The following is a 20,120-nucleotide window of genomic DNA, read 5'->3' on the forward strand; positions in this document are numbered from 1 at the left end:
AAAGAATTCTAAAATTGCTTTGAAGGGTGGACTAGGCACTGGCATCAGTGCACAGTGTCCTAAGGGGAGTACTTCGAAAGTGATCATAGAGATATTCAGCAATAAGATATGTAATAGCACTTTTTCTAGGATGAGTTCACGAACTTAATCGGCAGAACTCATATATATATATATATATATATATATATATATATATATATATATATATATTAAACCATCAACAAGAAGAAAGAGCAACCTACTGAATGAGAGAAGATATTTGCAAATGCTATATATGAAAAGAGGCTAATATCCAAAATATATGAAGAATTCATACAGCTCAACATCAAAAAAACAAACTATTTAATTTGAAAAATGGGACGAGGACCTGAAGAGACATTTGTTCAAAGACAACATACAGAGGGCCAATAGACACATGAAAAGATGCTTAACATCACTAATCATCAGGAAAATGCAAATTAAACTGAGATATCATCTCATACCTGTCAGAATGGCTAATCAAAAAGACAACAAATGACAAGTGTTGGTGAGGATGTGGAGAAAAGGGAACTCTTGTGCATTTTTGGTGGGATAGTAAATAGGTGCAGTCACTATGGAAAACAGTATGGACATTCCTCAAAAAATTCAAAATAGAGCTGCCATATGACCCAGCAATTCAAATTCTGGGTATTTATGCAAAAAATTTAAAAACAATAATTCAAAAAGATACAAGCACCATTATGTTCATTGCAGCATTGTTTATAATAGCCAAGATATAGAAGCAATCGACAGATGAATGGATAAAGAAGATGTGGTACATATATACAATGGAATATTTCTCAGCCATAAAAAAAGAATAAAATCTTGCCATTTGTGACAACATGGATGGACCTAGAGGGTATTATGCTAAGTGAAATAAATCAGACAAAGACAAATACCATATGATTTCACTTATGTGGGGAATTGTAGGGAAGATGTTGAAGAAAATTTGCCTTCATTGGTTGATGTGAGCTTTTGTCTATTAGCTTTTATTTATTTTTATTTATTTATTTTTTAAGATTTTATTGGGGAAGGGGAATAGGACTTTATTGGGGAACAGTGTGTACTTCCAAGCCTTTTTTCCAAGTCAAGTTGTTGTCCTTTCAATCTTAGTCGTCGAGGGCGCAGTTCAGCTCCAGGTCCAGTTGCCATTACAAGTTGCAGGGGGCACAGCCCACCATCCCTTATGGGAGTTGAACCGGCAACCTTGTGGTTGAGAGCCCACTGGCCCATGTGGGAATCGAACCGGCAGCCTTCGGAGTTAGGAGCATGGAGCTCTAACTGCCTGAGCCACTGGGCCGGCCCTCTGTTAGCTTTTATCTTTTCCTGTATGTGAGGTGATTTCTGTGCTGTGATCAGGAGTTGAGTAAATTCCCCCTTTGGTCTCATCCTCCCCATCAGGGGATATATGAGATGATGTTTGCTGTTTAGTCTGTGCTGTGAGGTGATGGTTAGCTTAAGGTTAAAGAAATTCTTGATCAGGGTTTGAGAGAATTCCCTCTTTGTTCTGTCTGTTTCACCCACATCAACAGATGAAGTGAAGAAGTAGCTAAGTTATATCAGGACGACGCACCAGGCACGTTGTCAGGCTTTAAAAGACCTTGGGCTGATGGTCCCAAGCAAGAGCAATAAATATTGCTTGTCCAGACCCTCCTGGAACTGGCTATTCCTGGAGGGGGAGGCAGGAGCAAAGAGCCTGACTTTAAGGTGCATTTTTGGGAAAGATATATTTAAGACTGACCTCAATTGATATAGAGATTTTTTTTTTTTTTTTTTTTTGAATAGGGGAGAGAGATTCTTTGGTGGTTTATCATCATTCTGACATTCTTGGGAACTTGAAAACAGCATTGGGAGAAGCTCCAGTTTTCCAATCGTGGGCCTGGTGAGCTCCCGGCAGCTTCCAGCGCTGGAGGCTGGAAGTCCTGTGAGGTTTGGCTGGTTCCCGACCTTTCCAGGGTTATTTCCCACCATTCGGTGAGCTTTGGCATAACAGTGTTATTAGTGTGTGTAATTTAATCTTAACTGCATTTTACTTTTTGTCATTGCACATTCTTGTGATTATATTCTTTGATTGCCTTTATTGCCTTTGACTTTTACTATTGTACACTGCTAACTGGATTGAGTAAAGATTGCTAAATACATTGATTTAGATATTGCTAAATAGTCAATTAGCCCCTCTCTAGTGTGCTCCTCCTCCTTCTTTTCCTTGCTCATCATTACAGAAATCTAAAAAAAACAAATGAACAAACAAAATGAAACACAAACAAACTTATAAATACAGAGAACAAACTGATGGTTACCGGAGGTGGGGGGGGGTTGGGTGGAAAAGGGGAAGGGGATTAAGAAGTGCAAACTTCCAGTTATAAAGCAAGTCACAGGGACGTAAAGTACAGCATAGGGAATAGAGTCAATAATATCGTAATAGCAATGTATGGTGACAGATGGGTACTAGATTTATTGTGGTGGTCACTTTGAAATGTATATAAATGTTGAATCATTATGTTGTACTCCTGAAACTAATGTCATATTCTATGTTAACTATAATTAAAAATAGATAGAAAAAAGATATTTAGAAAGGGATGCATGAGGCTCAGGGCATGGCAGAGTAAGAAAACAACAATATATATTATATATTAAATAAGTGTCTTTAAACAAAAACATATAGAACAAAGAAGGTTATGTATTGATAGGTTGACAAGAATGTTGTGATCAGAGGCTTGGAGGAGCCTAACCCTGCATTTCTAGGAGCAATGGTTCAGTATTCACTAATTTGGTGTTCACAGAGGCTTTTAGACCATTACCAGAAAAAAATGAGAATTGACTGTGTATGTGTATACAAAACTTCTGAGGCTGCTTCCTGCCCTAAGGGTCTGTGATAAGAGCCCCTCACAGACTCTATGGCATAAAGCATCCTCAGCCAAAGGTTTCTGCTAAATTAACACCCGGTCTTAAATTCTAGCAGTCTTATGAACAATTACAGGTTTCCCAAAGGGAGTGACCTTCCAGCTGCTGGATGCTGAACTTGCTGCCTCTGTGGGGATTGAGGGATACTGCAGGAGATAACTTTCCCCTGGGAGGAAAATTGAACCGAATGGACTTACAGTTAACAGCCAATTTTCATTATATCAAAACGAACTCATAGAAATTATACATTTATACCCACCATGCCACCCCCAATAAAAATCACCACAGGTTCAAAACATCCATATCCCAGACCGCACCCTACTGAATAAGAGCTTCTGGGATAGAGCCTGGACATCAATATTTAGAAAGGTTCTCTCGGGTGGTTCTAAGGAGCTTCTGCTAGGCTAGGACTAAGTCAATTTAGTATAATCTCCAGCTGATCAGGGAAGGGGCCAAGAATCTCCCCTTTCCCGCCAATCCCTAGGACCTAGCACAAGGCAGGGCACTGAAGAGGCTTTCACTACGTGCAGTTGTGTTTTTTTTTTTTTACTTTTTTAAATTTAAGTTTATTGGGGTGACAATTGTTAGTAAAGTTACATAGATTATTTCAGGTGTACAATTCTGTAATACATCATCTATATCTCACATTATGTGTTGACCACCCAGAGTCAGTTCTCCTTCCATCACCATATATTTGACTGTGCAGTTGTTTCTTGAAATTCTGATTGGCTGGTAAAGACAGCAATGCCATTGGTGGATAAGATAGGGTTACCAACTCAATAGAACAAGAAGTCACAGGTTTATTATGTAACGAATGTGGACAGTTCACTGGATATTGGTTTCAAAATAGGAGGGCATAGAGATGGTGAGAACCTAATAAGATAATAAAAGTTGTTGTTAATGCAAAAAGTTTGGAGAAGAACATTTCTCTTTTCAATGTGGAGGACTAGATAATCCAAAAATTCTCTTTTGCCATGAAACACCTGGAAACGCTAGATAAAATATTACAAATATTCCTATAAGTGCATGCCGTATGGAAGAGGGAAGTTTTTTCTTTTAATTTTATACGTATCTATACTCTTTGAGTGTTTGGACCTTGTGTATGTATTACTTTTATTTGTTACTATATCATGTCTCTATTTTAATTTTTGTCATTGTGTTTTGTTTTCATCTTATTTTTTTTTTTTATTAGATGATATTCAACACACGAATCAAAACACAAAAAGTACAAAAGTTTAAACGGTAAAAATTCTCCCTGCCACACTTATTCCCAGCGTCCCAGTTTCTTCTCCTATTTTTCTGGAAATATTTTGTGCAAATTCAACCAAATATATACATGCATACTTAAGTAATGGTATCTTCCTTTATAATACAAAATATAGCTTTCTTTACACATTATTCTGCATCTTGATTTTTTCATATAACGGTTGATTGTGAAGGTCATATCAGTGCATAAAGAGTTTTCTATGTTTTCTTCATAGCTGCATAGTATTCAATTTATGGATGTATCATAATTTATTTAACCAACCTCCTATTGATGCATATTAAGACTATTTCCAGTGTTTTGCTTTACAAGCAATGCGACAATGAATATCCTTGTACATATGTCATTTCACACCTGTGTGGGTATATTTGTAGGTTAAATTCCTAAAATTGGAATTTCTGGGTTAAAGAGTAGGTGATTTATAGTTCTGACATATATGGCCAATTGCTCACCATTAAAGATATTTCCATCAGCAATATGAGAGTGCTTTGTATTGCTTTCATATTGTTTTATAACTAAAACAATAGTTTTTAAAATTCATATTATAGTTTAGAGGGGATTACTAAGGGATTATTTCTGTTTAAAACCAGCAGGATTAAAAAGTAGAAAATACATTGTTATTACTTATGGCCATTTTGTTATTACCACTCTTGTCCTACCTCCCTTGCTCCTTTGCTAAGCTTCCTTGGAGTCCCAGAAACAATAATAATGGTGTGTGTGTGGGGGAACACCTTGTTATTTTAAAAACCAGGCACCAGATTTCCTCTTAGGAAAAGAACTTCCTTTGTTTAACCTATTTAGTTTATTAGAGCTCTCATAACAAAATACCACAGACTGGCTGGCTTAAATAACAGTTCTGGAGGCTAGATTAAGGTATTGGCAGGGTTAGTTTTGTTCGAGGCCTCTCTTTGGCTTGTAGATGGCCATCTTTTCCTTTTGTGTTCACATGGTTTATCCTCTACACCCATAGGCATCCAAATTTCCTCTTACAAGGACATCAGTTGTGGTCACACAGCAGCCTAGCCGTATGTCCCCTCCAACCTTTCCTTAGGGAAAGAAGACTCTGCGGGACTGTGCCTCTTTGGGGTTGAGTTTATAATATCCTGAGTCTCTTCATCTGGTCCTCAGGAGAAGGGTCTGCAGTCAAAGACAAGTAAGATTCCTCAAGGGAGGGACAACTTAAGCCAGACGGGACCCCTTTGGGACCCCCATGAGCTGACATAATAAAAGTCAGGAGGAAGCCATAATCCTCCTCCTTGTTCTTACGGGAAGCTGCTGATGCACGCTCCAGTTGTTGTCCGGCACCCTATTGTGCAAAGGACCCATTAGAGCAACAAGATCTCGCTCTTTCCGCTTAGCTCATGGGATAGTTTTACCTTGTGAGACTTGCTCCCCCAGGGGTTGTACTTACCGCACCTTAGTCACCTGGGGACGATGTGCATCAGTTGCTTTGGGACAAATATATGGGAATTGGAAATATTTTTATTATAGTGTGGTGTAAGAGTTTCGCAGACCCTGCCCCTAATCATGTGATGCTTATTGTATGAAATCAATAAATACTGACGATGACCCAATTCGGGGCTCCAGTCTCTTGAGGCTGTGAGTCCCTTGGTCCTCTGTGATTTAACTGTATTTGAGTTTCTGTCTCTTTATTGTAGTTTAACCCTCGCCGCCTCCCTCGCCTTCCCACGGCTTGTGTTGTGCAGGTCGCAACAATCAGTCATATTGGATTTGGGCCCACTCTCATCACCTCATTTTAACTTGATTACCTCTTTAACGACGCTACCTCCAAATACTGTCCCATTGTGAGGTACTGGAGGGGTAAGACTTCAACACAGGAATTTTCTTTTTTTGGGGGGGAGCTGGGGTGGTGGTGAAACACACAATTCAATCCAAAACAGTTAGCATTAATCCCTTTGAGGATGAGAGGCAAAGTGCCACAGTTGCTCCCCAACCTTCTGTAAAAATCTTTCTGATGCAGTCTTGTGCCTGTGGTTCTTTAAGAATTGAAGGAAGTGAAGTTGTGTCCAGCAATATACAGGAAAGGAAAATGGAGGGATGGCCAGATGACCCATAACCTGAACTAATTCACTGGAAACAAGGGCAGGAGGTCACAAATGACCAGGACTGATATAAACCCCAATTAATCACGACAGTCACAGAGAACTTAGTTTCCCATCCGACCCAGGAAGGAGGTTAGAGCCATTTTCGTTTAAAATTTAATGGACATAGTGATAACCCCAACAAGCACCAGTGATTTTAAAAAGAGAGAATTTTATTTCCAGATCACCTACCAGTCCAGCCATCGGGTGGAGGCCAGAATTGTTAGTGACTTTGGGGGGCGGGGTTTCTTCAACAAGTGGGGGAGGGGAGAGGGTTCATTGAACACTCGTTATTGATCTGCCCAGAATGAAGTAAACAGGGCCACTGATGACCTCTACAAAAGCAGTTTGGGCGGACAGTGGGGGCAGAAACTAGCGATTCACATTCATAAATATTTTTGCAATTCAATTATTGAGCATAAGATTGGGATAAATTGAGATACATATGGAAGGTGAGGCAGTTAAATTTATGAATGTAGACAATGCCTGAATGAAATGAAGTGATAATTTAAAAAATGAGATGAGACTGAGCGTACGTATCTATCTATAAACAGCTACAGAACACCACCCCACCCCAAAGGTGCGCGCGCTGCCGGCGCCTCCGCGCATGCTCAGGCGCCCCTGTCGCCCCGCCTCCCTCCGCTGGAGCGTGCCCCGCCCCCTCGCCACCTCCTGGTTCCCATTCCTGAGTGAGCTCGGTTGTCTCAGTTGCTGCAGTCGGTTCGCACTCGCGTCTGCTGCGCAGTTGTCCGCTGTGCCCGCCTCCTGTCTCCACGGTTCGAGCCATGGTTCCAAGCTCACAGTCTCCGCCCCTGCGCCGGGTTTTTGTGGTGGGCGTTGGGATGACCAAGGTAAACTGAGCAGCGGAACCCCGAAGTCCGGCTCCCCGCTCCGCTCTGTGCGGGGGAGGCCAGGGCAAGCCCGAGGTTACCGCGAAACGGGGCGGGGCAGGGCAGAGCCGGGCACTGTACGTCTGTCTATCCTTCCAACCTTGAGGGCGCCCAGGACATCTCACAGCCCAGACCTTGCTTCTTGACCTTTGGGACGTCACAGTGGCGGCTCGGGTGGGTAGTGATGTGGTTGTCTCTGAGGGATCGTAGTGTCTCGGGGTTGTTGCTGCTCCCATTTCATTCCTCTTCCTCTTGCCCTTTCCTCCCTGGGTCAGAGTTTGTGAAGGACACCCCAAGATAACCCAAAGCCCACACCTCCTTTGATTCTGAGTGGACCTTCAAATGAGGCAAGGTCTGCCTCATACCCAAAAGAGAAGCAGGTTGTGAATGTCACCAGCTCTGCACTCGTAGGAATACTGTAGTCCAACCTTACCGTGGTTTCAGTTACCTGTGGTCAATCGGGTTCCAAAATATTAAATGGAAAATTGCAGAAATAATTCATAATTGTTAAATTGCAGTTCTGAGAAGGATGATGAAATCTCCCACCATTTCACTCCATCCAACCTGGGATGTGAATCCTTTCTTTATCCATTGTATCCACGCTGTGTGCCCTGTATGCACTACCCACTGTTAGTCACTTAGCAGCCATCTCAGTTATGAGAGAGAGATGGAGACCACATTGACATAACTTTGATTACAGTATATTGTTATAAATGTTCTAGTTTACTATTAGCTATTGTTACTATGCCTAATTTATAAATTCAACTATCATAGATATGTGTATATATATATATATATATGTATAGGAAAAAACAGTATACAGTGTTTCCCCGAAAATAAGACCTAACCAGAAAATAAGCTCTAGCAGATTTTTCAGGATGACATCCCTTGAACATAAGCCCTAATGCATCTTTTGGAGCAAAAATTAATATAAGACCCGGTCTTATTTCTGGGGAAACACCGTATATGGAGTTAGGTACTATCTGTGTAGTTTCAGAGATCCCCTAGGGGTCTTGGAAAATATCCCCTACAATTAAGGGGGGGACCACTGTACTCTTTGTTGGCTCCCTTTTCAGGGACAGTTGGAAATATGGATGATGAGGAGGAGAAATATTAGTGCTGTTCAGCATCCTGGCACAAGTGGCAGGTTTTCTGGATCCTCCAGCCTGTTCTGTTCCTCATCTGGTACTCTGCTTGGTACTTAGAGGGCCAGAGGCTCCTACAGTCTCATTTTTTGACACAGTCACCACCCCCATGCTCTAGTAATGCCAAACTTTTTTTAGTTTCACTCCACACTGTTATGCTTCTGTTGCTTTGCTTCTGTTGTTTTCACTACTTGTACCATTTCTCTTCATTTAGTTAATTTCATTGCAATTTTCAAAGGCCTGTTCAGATCTTCTCCGTGAAGCCTCTGATCTTCCTGAATGTCCCACAGAGCCCCTGTACTTAACCTTTATCTTCCTGTGTTATAATGAAATTCTGTTTCTGTGTCTGTATTTTGCCTAGCATGTAAGCTCCTCCAAGGTGAGTACCATGTGTAATCCATTGCTATATCTCTAGCACCCTGAAAGTATCTGGTGCCTGAAGACGCTCAATGAATGTTAGTTGAACATTACTAAATGGATATGCTTTGTGAAAGAGCTCCTAGGGGAGGTTCTCTTTCTGAGAAATCATCCTTAAATTTTTTATTATCTTACCAATGGCTATGAGTACACAAATATATATATATATATATATATTTTTTTTTCCCAACTAATATAAAACATACTTGGAGATCATATCATCATCATTCTATTGTCTAATGGGAGAGAGGACTTCTAATATAGGTGGACAGTAAAATCTTTCAAATCATGGTATCAATGCCGTCAGATCCTTTATTGGCTGTTGGATGTCTGGTTATATTGGTTATATAAGAAAGCACATAAAAAGAGCTTTCTAACCCTTTAGTAAGTAGGTGATGTTTTTCTTTTTCCTCACGTTGGGAGGTGGAGGTGTCAGAGGTGTTAGTTACAGTCCTGAGGGAAGAAATTGGGAGTATGGAAAGCAACTTTATTGATGTGCTTATTAGGCCAATGTACTTCCCTCTGGGTTTGGTCTTTTGGAACTCTGGGCAGGGTTTGATGAAGAGGAGAAATTTACTAGATAACAGTTTAAGCTCCATTGGTAGATCTCAACTGGTTGGATTCCTGTTTTACGGTTTTTAATTTGGATAACTGAATTATCCAGTCAACTTGAAACTGTCTTAATGAGGTTTTATTATCTGTGTAGGAAATGAGTTAGAATTCCTATTGTGAATGTCAACAAGTTTTAACAGCTAAATCACAACTGCCACCTGGATGAGAGCAGGCCAGGTCCCTTTGTTTATGCCACCTACCTCCTGATATGCCCTCTTTTTGTTGATTTAAATTCTACCTGTTTTCAACAACTAGTCTTACTCTGTGCTGGCATAACAACAATATCATAGACTGGGTAACAACCCATATTTATTTTTCACAGTCTGGAGGCTGGGAGGTTCAAGATCAAGCTGATGGCAGATTTAGTGTCTGGAAAGGTCCTGTTTCCTGGTTCATAGATAGCTGTTTTCTTGCTATTGTCCTCACATGGAAGAATGGGCAAAGAGGCTCTCTGGGGTCTCTCATTATAAGAGCACTAATCCCATTCATGAGGGCTCCGTTCTCATGACTTCCCAAAGGTCACACCTCCAAATACGATCACAGTGAGGGTTAGATTTCAATATGTGAATTTTGGGAGGACACAGACATTCAGAGTCCACGTCCTGTATTTTCTTAAAACTTCCTCAGACTGCTCTAAATTACGCTGGTCACCTTTTTTGAAATTCTAGTGCCCTTGAAGTCAGGACTATATAATTAAGCACTTAATTTTTCTAATACTTTTATATGTGATAATTCTATGACCCACAGAAAGAACTACATCTTACATCACAACCCAGTACACACACACAACTGCAACAAGTTGGCTAAACCCTTACTATGTGTGATAAACGCTTTATATTTCCTATTCTATTTTAGTTTAAAAAATGCTGCTCCCAACCCACAACTCTTAAAATTAATTTTGTCACCCTCTGCAAACCTACACTTTGAAAAATATTACATTATCTCATTTAATCCTCACCATGTAATGGATTATTTTCTCCACTTTGACCATCTCTCAGGCTCAGCCGGGCTAAGTAATTTATCTGTCTTGATATAGTTGCTAAATTTTGGAACTGACTACTTAAAATCTCATGTTCCTTCTATGCTGTCTCTACCATACATTACTATTCAATAAACACAGTATTTTTACATGCTAGGAATATGAAGATGCAAAAAGCAAGGCTCCTGATTTTAAAGAATGTATATGACGGAGGAGAAAAGGATAAACAAGTAATTTAGATACAATGCATTGGGACATTTGGTAAAACATGGCAGATTGATAATATGAGTTTATTGGTGCTTTCCAGCTCCCACTAAAATGACAGTAAGGAAATAAAAAAGGTATTAACCCACAAGGATGAAGCAAATAGGAGAGAAAACAATAGTAGAGAGAAGTCACAAAAATACTGATAGAGCAGTGGTTACTGACTTAGAAGAGAGGAACCCACAATTCAAGTTCCCTAAGGGCAGTTATACTGGTTGAGTATCCCTGCAGAATTCTAGAAGGCTCGGGACTTGATGTAGTAGGTGCCAAAGTAAAGTGGGGGTGAGGGGAGGGAAGGAAAAAACCCCTATGGAATAATTAGATCCCAAGATCCCTTTTACCACCAGGTGACTATCCCTTCCTTATCAGGGTATTGGAAGCTTGTTCTCTGGAGAAATTGAACAAACGAGTCTCTAGAATCATCTGGCCCATTAGACATAGTGGAAGGCAGGAGTGAGGCGCAAGTTGGAAAAAGGGAATTAAATGAAATTCTGCATACTAAATGATGGTACTTCCCAGCCCTGTTTCCAGAACACTAGCAACCAGACATATAGTATATAAATGAGTTTCCTGGCAGAGGTTTGGAAAATTCTTTCAGATAGCTTTAGAGGAATGCCAGATTGCCATTCCATTCAAAGTGCAAGATTTTAATGGATTTTAATATACCAGAGTATGAAAAGTTCATTGATATGGTTTTAAATTCCACATTGCAACTAACCTATCAAGCTTTAGTGTAGTGTTAAAAAAGAATATTCAGGGCCGGCCCGGTGGCTCAGGTGGTTAGAGCTCCATGCTCCTAACTCCGAAGGCGGCTGGTTCGATTCCCACATGGGCCAGTGGGCTCTCAACCACAAGGTTGCCAGTTCAATCCCTCAAGTCCCGCAAGGGATGGTGGGCTCTGCCCCCTGCAACTAAGATTGAACACGGCACCTTGAGCTGAGCTGCCGCTGAGCTCCCGGATGGCTCAGATGGTTGGAGCGTGTCCTCTCAACCACAAGGTTGCCGGTTCGACTCCCGCAAGGGATGGTGGGCTGTGCCCCCTGCAACTAGCAACGGCAACTGGGCCTGGAAGCTGAGCTGCGCCCTCCACAACTAAGACTGAAAGGACAACAACTTGAAGCTGAATGGCACCCTCCACAACTAAGATTGAAAGGACAACAACTTGACTTGGAGAAAAGTCCTGGAAGTGCACACTGTTCCCCGATAAAGTCCTGAAAAAAAAAAAGAATATCCACAATTATCTTAAAAGGCTAATAAAATACTCCTCCCTTTTCCAACTACATATTTGTGAGGTCATATTTACTTCATAGACTTCAACTAAAACATCATAATACAAAGGTTGAAGAATCAGATATGAGAATTCAACTGTCGCCTACTAAACCAGATGTTAAAGAGAATTGCAGAAGTGCAAAACAATGGCACTCATCACTTTTTTGGGGGACAATATAGTTATTTTTAATACAAATAATGTTAACATGTAATGGGTTTATTTTTTCAATATAATTGAAAAATATTTTTAAATGTCCTCAGTTTTAAGTGGTAAGATAGTAAATATTGATAAATACAAATCTCATCATCAAAAGCTCTTTGACATCTTCGAAGAGAGTAAAGGGGTTCTGAGCCCAGGAAGTTTGAGAATTGCTGGAATTAGTTATTGAGCACCAACAGCTGCTAACACCACACAGAGAAACAATCAAACATATGCTTCCCAATGATAGACTATACTGTCACTTCTTGTTTTGTCAAGGGATAGAATGTGATTATACAAGCTTCTGGATCCAGCTTCCAATTTACAAGAAATATGGAGAACAGAGGAACTTGTTGAACTGCATGAGTATACAGTTGGCAAAGTCTGTGCTCTGGAAAGCTACAGGTCAAGTGCTCTGGGTTCTTTATTGAGATTGAGAAGAAAAGAGTAGTGGAGGGGAACCTGTAAATTAAAAGAGAATTAAAAGGCCCATAAAATTTTTTAAAAATTGGCAAGACTAAACTATAGTGTCTACAGATACACACCTGGGAGAGAAAGCTATAAAATATTACAAGAAAGTGATTACAGTAAGAATCAGGATAGAAATTATTTTGGGAGTGGGGTGGGGATTGAGATTGGGACAGTGCTTTCAGAAATTTCTGGAGTGGCAGGCAAAGTTCAATATTTTGGTCTGCGTGGTTGTGTTAAAGATAACGGTGAACACTAGATAGAGCATTAGGACATTTTAATGAGTAATACACTATTGCAAAAGGGAAAAGAGTCCAATGTAAACTGAACTCAACTTTGATTTATACAGAGGTGACTGGGTGTTTTAAAGGGCGAATGAGGGTGGTGCGTGGTGGCACATTAGTGTCAGGGAAGTGAAAACTTATAAAAACTGTGAAGGAGAGGGGCTAGTCCACATGAAACCCAGATGTATTTGCTAACTGGTACTTATTCAGTCTTAGGTTCTTACCCTCCCACAGAGACTGGGAGACCAGGGCCCTATTCAGGTGTCAGCTGGCACAGATTCTTTTGGCAGCACTGAGTGTTCTCAGCCAGGTACTTTAAGTGGGCTGGGGCCATCCTAGGGATGTGGCCTGGAGCTATTACGAACTACCGTGTTTCCCCGAAAATAGGACCTACCTGGAAAATAAGCCCCAGTTAAGATCGTCAGCCAGATGGACACAGTACGTTGTGATGATGTTCCAGAAGAAGATGACATGACTGTATTTGAATAAATGTAGATTGTTGTACATGAAAAAATAAGGCATCCCCTGAAAATATGCCCTAATGCATCTTTTGGAGCAAAAATTAATATAAGACCCGGTCTTATTTTTCGGGGAAAAGTGGTTAGTGTTTAGGTCTTTATAGGCCAATGGTGAAGCCTAGTAGAGAGTAGAGGAGCCTGACTAGAGCTTGGTGAAGGAGAGAATATTTGTCAGTGGTTGCAAGAGTGTTTGCTTTAAAATAGTTCATTAGAATATACACAACATACACATTTTTTGGTGTGTATGTGTGTGTGTTTCTGTATTTCTGGTATGTACAATAAAAGGGTTAAAACTTTAAAAAATGAGGCAGTTAATCACTCCAGAAAAAACACCAAAATTTACAATAAAGGAAGTATAATCGTAACACCTAACTTGGCTCCATAGTAAGAAATATTTACTTAATAAGGTAAACGCTGAGAACTGATTTAATAAAAAATTGTGATTCAACTATATAAGGAGGACGGGGGAAGTATAAATGTAAATATGAGGTGGCCCAAGAGAATTAATTCTTATTGGCCCTTATTGGATATCATTACATAATTTCTTAAATTGATAAAGAAAGAAATAATAGTATAAGGATATTTAGAAACATGGCAGTTTATAAAAGAAATATCTAAAAGAATTGAAAGTGGATGATTTGGCAGCAAGACTAGTGGGTAAGGATTAATGAAACAGGATTGCCATTTTTATTATAAGCCTTGTGATACTTATTATTTTTTTTTGCATCTCTTTGATTAAAAAAATAAAAACTAAAAATAAAATGTATAAGTAGAACATCAGCAGCCGTCAGAAATCCCACTTATCCTGATCTAGTCACTGACTCTTCACCTGCAAAGGGTTACCATTATCCTGACTCCTGACATTTAATATCATAGATTAGATCTGGCTTTTTCCTTCAACATTATGTTTGTGAGATTCATCCAAGGTTTTATGTGTAGTCATAAATTATTCACTCTCATTGATGTAACATAGTCTATTGTGTAACCTAGTTCATGTAACAATTTATCCAATCTGTTAATTGACTTTCAGTTTTTTTCACCTAAACATGCTTTTAATTTTGAAGGAGTAATGTTGTATGTGTTTATTTGCTTGACTAACCTTTTTAAAATTGCCTTGATTTCAGTAAGAAATGGGAACGTGATGTTATTTCACTACATGGCTGCTAATTTATTCATTAATGGGTATTACTTGCTGGAGCCTAGCACAGTAGTCTTTATTATAGTAAACTCTGTAAATGCTCTCATTGTAACTAGTGAACTGAAGAGTAAGTAGGAAGAATAGGCAATTTTTGGATTCTGAATTAGGGAATTATGAAGGATTCCGTAATTCAGAAATTATGAATTATTGGGATGAGTCAGAGACAGGAATAAATGTTAAATGTTTTGTTTTGATTTAGTTCAACCGCTGGATTTTACAGGAAGTATCTATACCGTGGCATTTACAGGAAGTATCTATACCGTGTTTCAAATTGGTTTTTGTGACCCTTTGGTGGGGTCATGAAATCGATTTAAAAGTTGCCTCTAGAATTAAAAAAAATTGAAAAATAGAAAACATTGTACCAATATATTAAAGATAAGTAATGACTTTGCTTTAATTATATATGAATATACAGTTGGCGCTCTATATCTGTGGGTTCCATGGATCAAAAATATTCCCAAAAAAATATTATTTTATTGCTGACGTATACTATGTAGTTAGGCCTACAATGATTGTGATGGATATATCTGTACTGAATATGTACAGACTTTTTTCCCTGTCATTATTCCCTAAACAATACAGCATAACACTATTTACATAGCATTTATATTGTATTGGGTATTATAAATAATCTAGAGATGATTTAAAGTATACAGGAGGATGTATGTAGATTATATGCAAATACTACACCATTTTATATAAAGGACTTGAGTACCTGTGGATTTCGGTATCTGGGGAGGGGTCCTGGAACCAATTAGGGGGACAGTTACTTGTATGTTTCTGCTGGGTTGTGTTGTAATACATATTTTACTGTGGCTTGCAGTCAGAAATTAAATTTTTTTTATTTTTTATTGGGGAATAGTGGGGAACAGTCTGTTTTTTCATGGCGCATCTCAGCTCCAAGTCCAGTTGCCATTTTCAATCTTAGTTGTGGGGGGCGCAGCTCACTGTCCCTTATGGTAATTGAACTGGCAACCCCGTTCAGAGTTTGCGCTCTAACCAACTGAGCTATCTGGCCTCCCCTGCAGCCAGAAATTTTTGAAAGCCTTTTCTCTTTAGTACAAGCACTGACCAGCAAAGCAGTCATCAAGTTCAGTAGATTTTACTTCCTTTGTGTTTCTTAAGGCTGTCTACTTCTTCCCATCCTTTTTGCTACTACGTTAATCAGCTCTCACTTGGACTATTTCAGAATCATACCATTTGGTCTCACTGCCTGTCGCCTTGTTCCCTTCATTCATTTCTCCACACTGCATCTAGAATGATCTAAAATGCAGGTCTTCTCATTCCAGTCTTTCTCTCTCTTTTAAAACAGGGCTTAATTTTTTCAAAGCAGTTTTAGGTTCAGAGCAAAATTGATAAAAAAGTACAGAGTTCCCATATGCTCCCTGCCCTCACACATGCACAGCCTCGCCCACTATCAGTAATCTGCACCGGAGAGGTACCTTTGTTACAAACAGTGACCCAACACTGATACATCATTATCACTTAGAAGTCCATACAGTTCATCAGGGTTCAGTCCTGGTGTTATATAGTCTATGGATTTGGACAAATGAATATGACATGTATCCAAGTAGTATCATACAGAATAGTTTCACTACCCTAAAAATCCTCTGCTCTGCCTGGTCTCAACCCCTCATCTCAACCACTGATCTTTTTACTGTCTTCATAGTATTGCCTTTTCCAGAATGTCAAATAGTTGGAATTGTACAGTATGTAGGCTTTTTAGATTGGCTTCTTCACTTAGTATTATATTATACATTTATAAAGTTCCTCCACGTGGCTTGATAGTTCATATCTTTTTAGCGCTGAATAATATTCCATTGTCTGAATGTACCACAGATGATCCATTTACCTACTAAAGGCATCTTGGGTGCTTCCAAGTTTTGGGAATTACAAAGCTACTATAAGCATCCATATGAAGGTTTTTGTGTGGACATAAGTTTTCAACTCATTTGGGTAAATACCAAGGAGACTAATTGCTGGCTGATAATGGTAAGAGTCTATTTAGTTTTGTAAGAAACCACCAAACTGTCTTCCCAAGTCACTATGCCAGTTTGCATTTCCACCAGCTATGAATGAGAGTTCCCATTGCTCCACATCCTTGTGAGCATTTTATGTTTGGATTTTGGCCTTTCTAATAGGTGTGTAATAATATCTCATTGTTTCATTTCAGTCTCTTTAAAAAAGAAATCTGTTGTCTTCAGGATAAAGCCCAGACATCATAGGAGGGCCTATAAGTTCCCTTGTGAGTTGGCTCTGGAGCCAGACTATCTGAAGTTTCAGCTCTACTACTTATTAGCTGTGTGTCCTTGGGCAAGTTACTTAATCTTTCTGTGCTCTAGTTCTTTATTATAAAGTGGTGATAATAACAGGACCTACTTCTTAGTGTTGTGAGGATTAAAAGTATTAATACATGTGACATGCTTACACATAATGCATTAATGCAGTAAATTCCCAGTAAATGTTAGTAGTTATCATTTGGTCCTACGTTACTTTTCCATCCCTAATACTTGTCACTTCCCATCTTGTACTTCAACCTTTGCAATATAAAAATTGTTCGCAGTACTTGGGTTGAGTCACATTCTCTTACTTCTAGGCCTTGCGCTAGAATTTCCCATTTTATCACTTAGCTGACTACTACTCATCCTTAAAGACTTAATTTAAATGTCAGTTCCTCTGGGAAGCCTTTCTAGTCCTCCCTCTGAGTCTGGGTAGTTGTCTCTCCCAAATCATCCTGTACTTATGGCACTGTCGTCTCACTTCCTATTTTCCATTAGACTCGAAGCTCCCTGAGGGTAAGGACTATATATTAAATCCAGGAATATGATAGATGTTCAATATGTTTTTATTTAAATGAATAGATGAATGAATTTCTGCGAATCTTTTGTGAGGCAATCTAACTAAACTTGTTCCTATTATCTTTTCTATATTTCTAGTTCACAAAGCCTGGAGTTGAGAATTCAAGAGACTACCCTGACTTGGCAAAAGAAGCAGGTAATATAGAACGTTTAGATCTTTGAATGTTTTAGTTTATTGTGTGGTCTTAGTTGTGCTGCAGTCTTGCAACCATAAAAGGAAGCCTGGTCAAGGGAGAAGAACGTATACAGATAATTGCCTAGTGGCTCACTGGAGAGGAGAAAGTAAAAAGAGCTGGGGCATTCTTAGCTAGATAGCCAGAGCAGACAGTGGCCTGTGATTTTATGTGTTATCCAACTATGTGTTGGGATAGCAAAGGGCTCTGTGGGAGAAAAAGGTAGGGTCATTAAAAGGAACAAGTTGATTCTAGGGGTTATGAGAAAATTAGTGTCTTCCTTTCCTAGGAAAGGGATAGTCACATTCAAAATGCATTACATACCAGTAATACTGCCCTGAGCCAACAGGGAGAATTCTTTTTGTTTCACTAGGCTAAATAAGGTGATGCTGTTTGTTTTTGTTTATTCTAGTGAGTGTTAAGCAAAGGACTTGGGTGAATACTAGTGAGCTGGAACTCAAAGAGAGAAGGGTCCATAGGTGTGTGGGTCCTTGTTCTCTAGGGATACTTCAGAGAAACATGCTTGGGCCAGGCTGCAGCTGTCTCAACTATAGATCTGAGTTCCAGAACAGGCATGAAAGCTTCTTTACATGGTGGAAATAAATATTTTAGACTTAGGGCCAAGCAGTCTAAATTTAGGTGTCAGTTTAAGGAAGTGCTGGGAAATACCAGCTTCCCAGCACATGGAGACCTTGGGAGCAACTTGGTCTCATGAAGTTGTTAGGTATAGTCCTCCTCCTGTTAGGTATAGTCCTCCTCCTGGGAAGCCTTCCTGCCCCATCCTGTTCCTGCTAGCTTGTTGCCAGGCAACCCAAAAACCATCACTGTAGTAATTCATTAGACATTATTCCTTGTCTCCACCAGTAGTACCTAGTACCCAATGTCCATATATTTGGATTTTGTTTCTGAGTTTATTTAACTCAATATTTGGATATTACTATACATGGAATCAGAGCATCTCTGCTCCCCAAAAGGAAGGTTCATGAGATTTAATTGATGTTGATTCTCTGGGTGGACACTGTTCACTTAATGATTATCTTTTGTGTTGTTAAATATTCTCTTGACTGATGTCTCCAAACAGCTTCTGCCTGTGTCTGAAGTGGGAGATGCTTTAAACGATTCTTTCTATATATTTTTGTTCCTTTTATTTAGTTATGAATTTTGAGGTTACTTTAGTAATATGTGAATATAATATTTTGATTATTATGATAGTAATGTTGAGGTGAAGTTAGGAAGTCTGAAACTGTGGGCATTGACTAGTAACAAGAAATTCAGCCTAATTGACTCTGCTTACTGCTTAAAATTCTTTTTTTGCAAGCATAATTAGGAAAATAAACTTCATTTAAATAAAGAAACTTATTTAGAATAAACTTTTAAAACTCAACTTTCATCTGAAAAATACCCCTTGGTTCTCAGTATATAGGGAAATGAGAAATGCAAAAGGAGACTCCAGTGACATACCTGATGTGGTCTTAGGTGAGATGTATGCGCCTTCAGACTACATCGGTCACATTTAATTTAATGTATGTTCAAGCACAACTTGGGGGAAAAAAACCCTAAAATTCTATGAATGATTTTACATTCTGCTGTCTCTGGACTTATTTGTAGACTGTGGTGACGAGGCAAGGAGATTGGTTTCATGGAATAGCAGGTCCAGAAGCCTTACCCTCTAATTGTCCAAACTGGTTTTAGGAGGAGGTTCTGCTACCACTTTCTTTCCTGTAATTTCCTAAATGCATAGAATGGAGGGGAGCACAACCAGCAGAATTGTGTCCTGTCACTTTCATCATTTAGAGACTTCTGCTCTTTACACATTCCTCCATCCTCCTTTCCCTCAGAAGGACCCCTTTGCACCTAAATACAAACGACACTCATTTAAGTGGTAGAGCAACACCAGGTTCTCTTTGAAACTGTTTCAGATAGTTAACATCTGTGCTTCCTTTGTTTTCTTATCCCTTTAAAACATTTTTATTTAACAATGATTTGAATCTGGAAGTATATATGCACAGAAAACCTGATGTTAGGAGAACATGTTCAATAAATATTAGCGTGCACATCTTGGGCACTGGGAAGGATTCATGGTAGAGTGGTATACAGGTCTCAAGGCTCTTACCACCTAGTAGGGAACACAGGGCAAGTTCACACAGACACTGAGTAGAGCATGTTAGGTACAACATGCCGTTGGCAATTAGAAGACGTACTGGCTATCTCTTGTAGCTTAAAATTGTGAAATTACTTTTAAAAATATTTCACGACATGTCTATGCTATAACTTCCCCCCCTACCACCACCTTCTCCCGCCTCCTGCAGCCCAGGCAGCTCGCAGCAGCTCGCGGCCGCTCACGCCAACCTCTGGCTGCTCACAGCAGCCCAGCTCCAGGGCGACCTCAGCGTTAGGAGCACAGCACTCCCATCACCTGAGACACAGGGCCAGCCCCTGTGCTATAACGTTTGTTGGACTTTAGGTTCACAGCTTTTTTGACATTTTAGAAGAATTATGGTGAACATCTTGCTAAATAAATATTTGTCCACATCTCGTTACTTTTTTTTTTTTAACTT

General features: G+C 39.5%; 1 protein-coding gene across 1 annotated transcript in view; it reads left to right on the forward strand.

The window, feature by feature from the left end:
* Window positions 1–6,960: 6,960 nt before the first annotated feature.
* SCP2 (sterol carrier protein 2) overlaps window positions 6,961–20,120 on the forward strand; it is a 107,487-nt gene continuing 94,327 nt past the window's right edge. Inside the window, exons 1-2 of the mRNA XM_019742794.2 lie at window positions 6,961–7,139; window positions 17,468–17,525. Coding sequence (XP_019598353.1) covers window positions 7,074–7,139; window positions 17,468–17,525 — 124 coding nt within the window. The 5' untranslated portion in view covers window positions 6,961–7,073. The remainder of the gene's footprint in view (window positions 7,140–17,467; window positions 17,526–20,120) is intronic.

This window comes from Rhinolophus sinicus, linkage group LG06 (genome assembly GCF_036562045.2).
Source record: "Rhinolophus sinicus isolate RSC01 linkage group LG06, ASM3656204v1, whole genome shotgun sequence".
Classification (NCBI taxonomy): domain Eukaryota; kingdom Metazoa; phylum Chordata; class Mammalia; order Chiroptera; family Rhinolophidae; genus Rhinolophus; species Rhinolophus sinicus.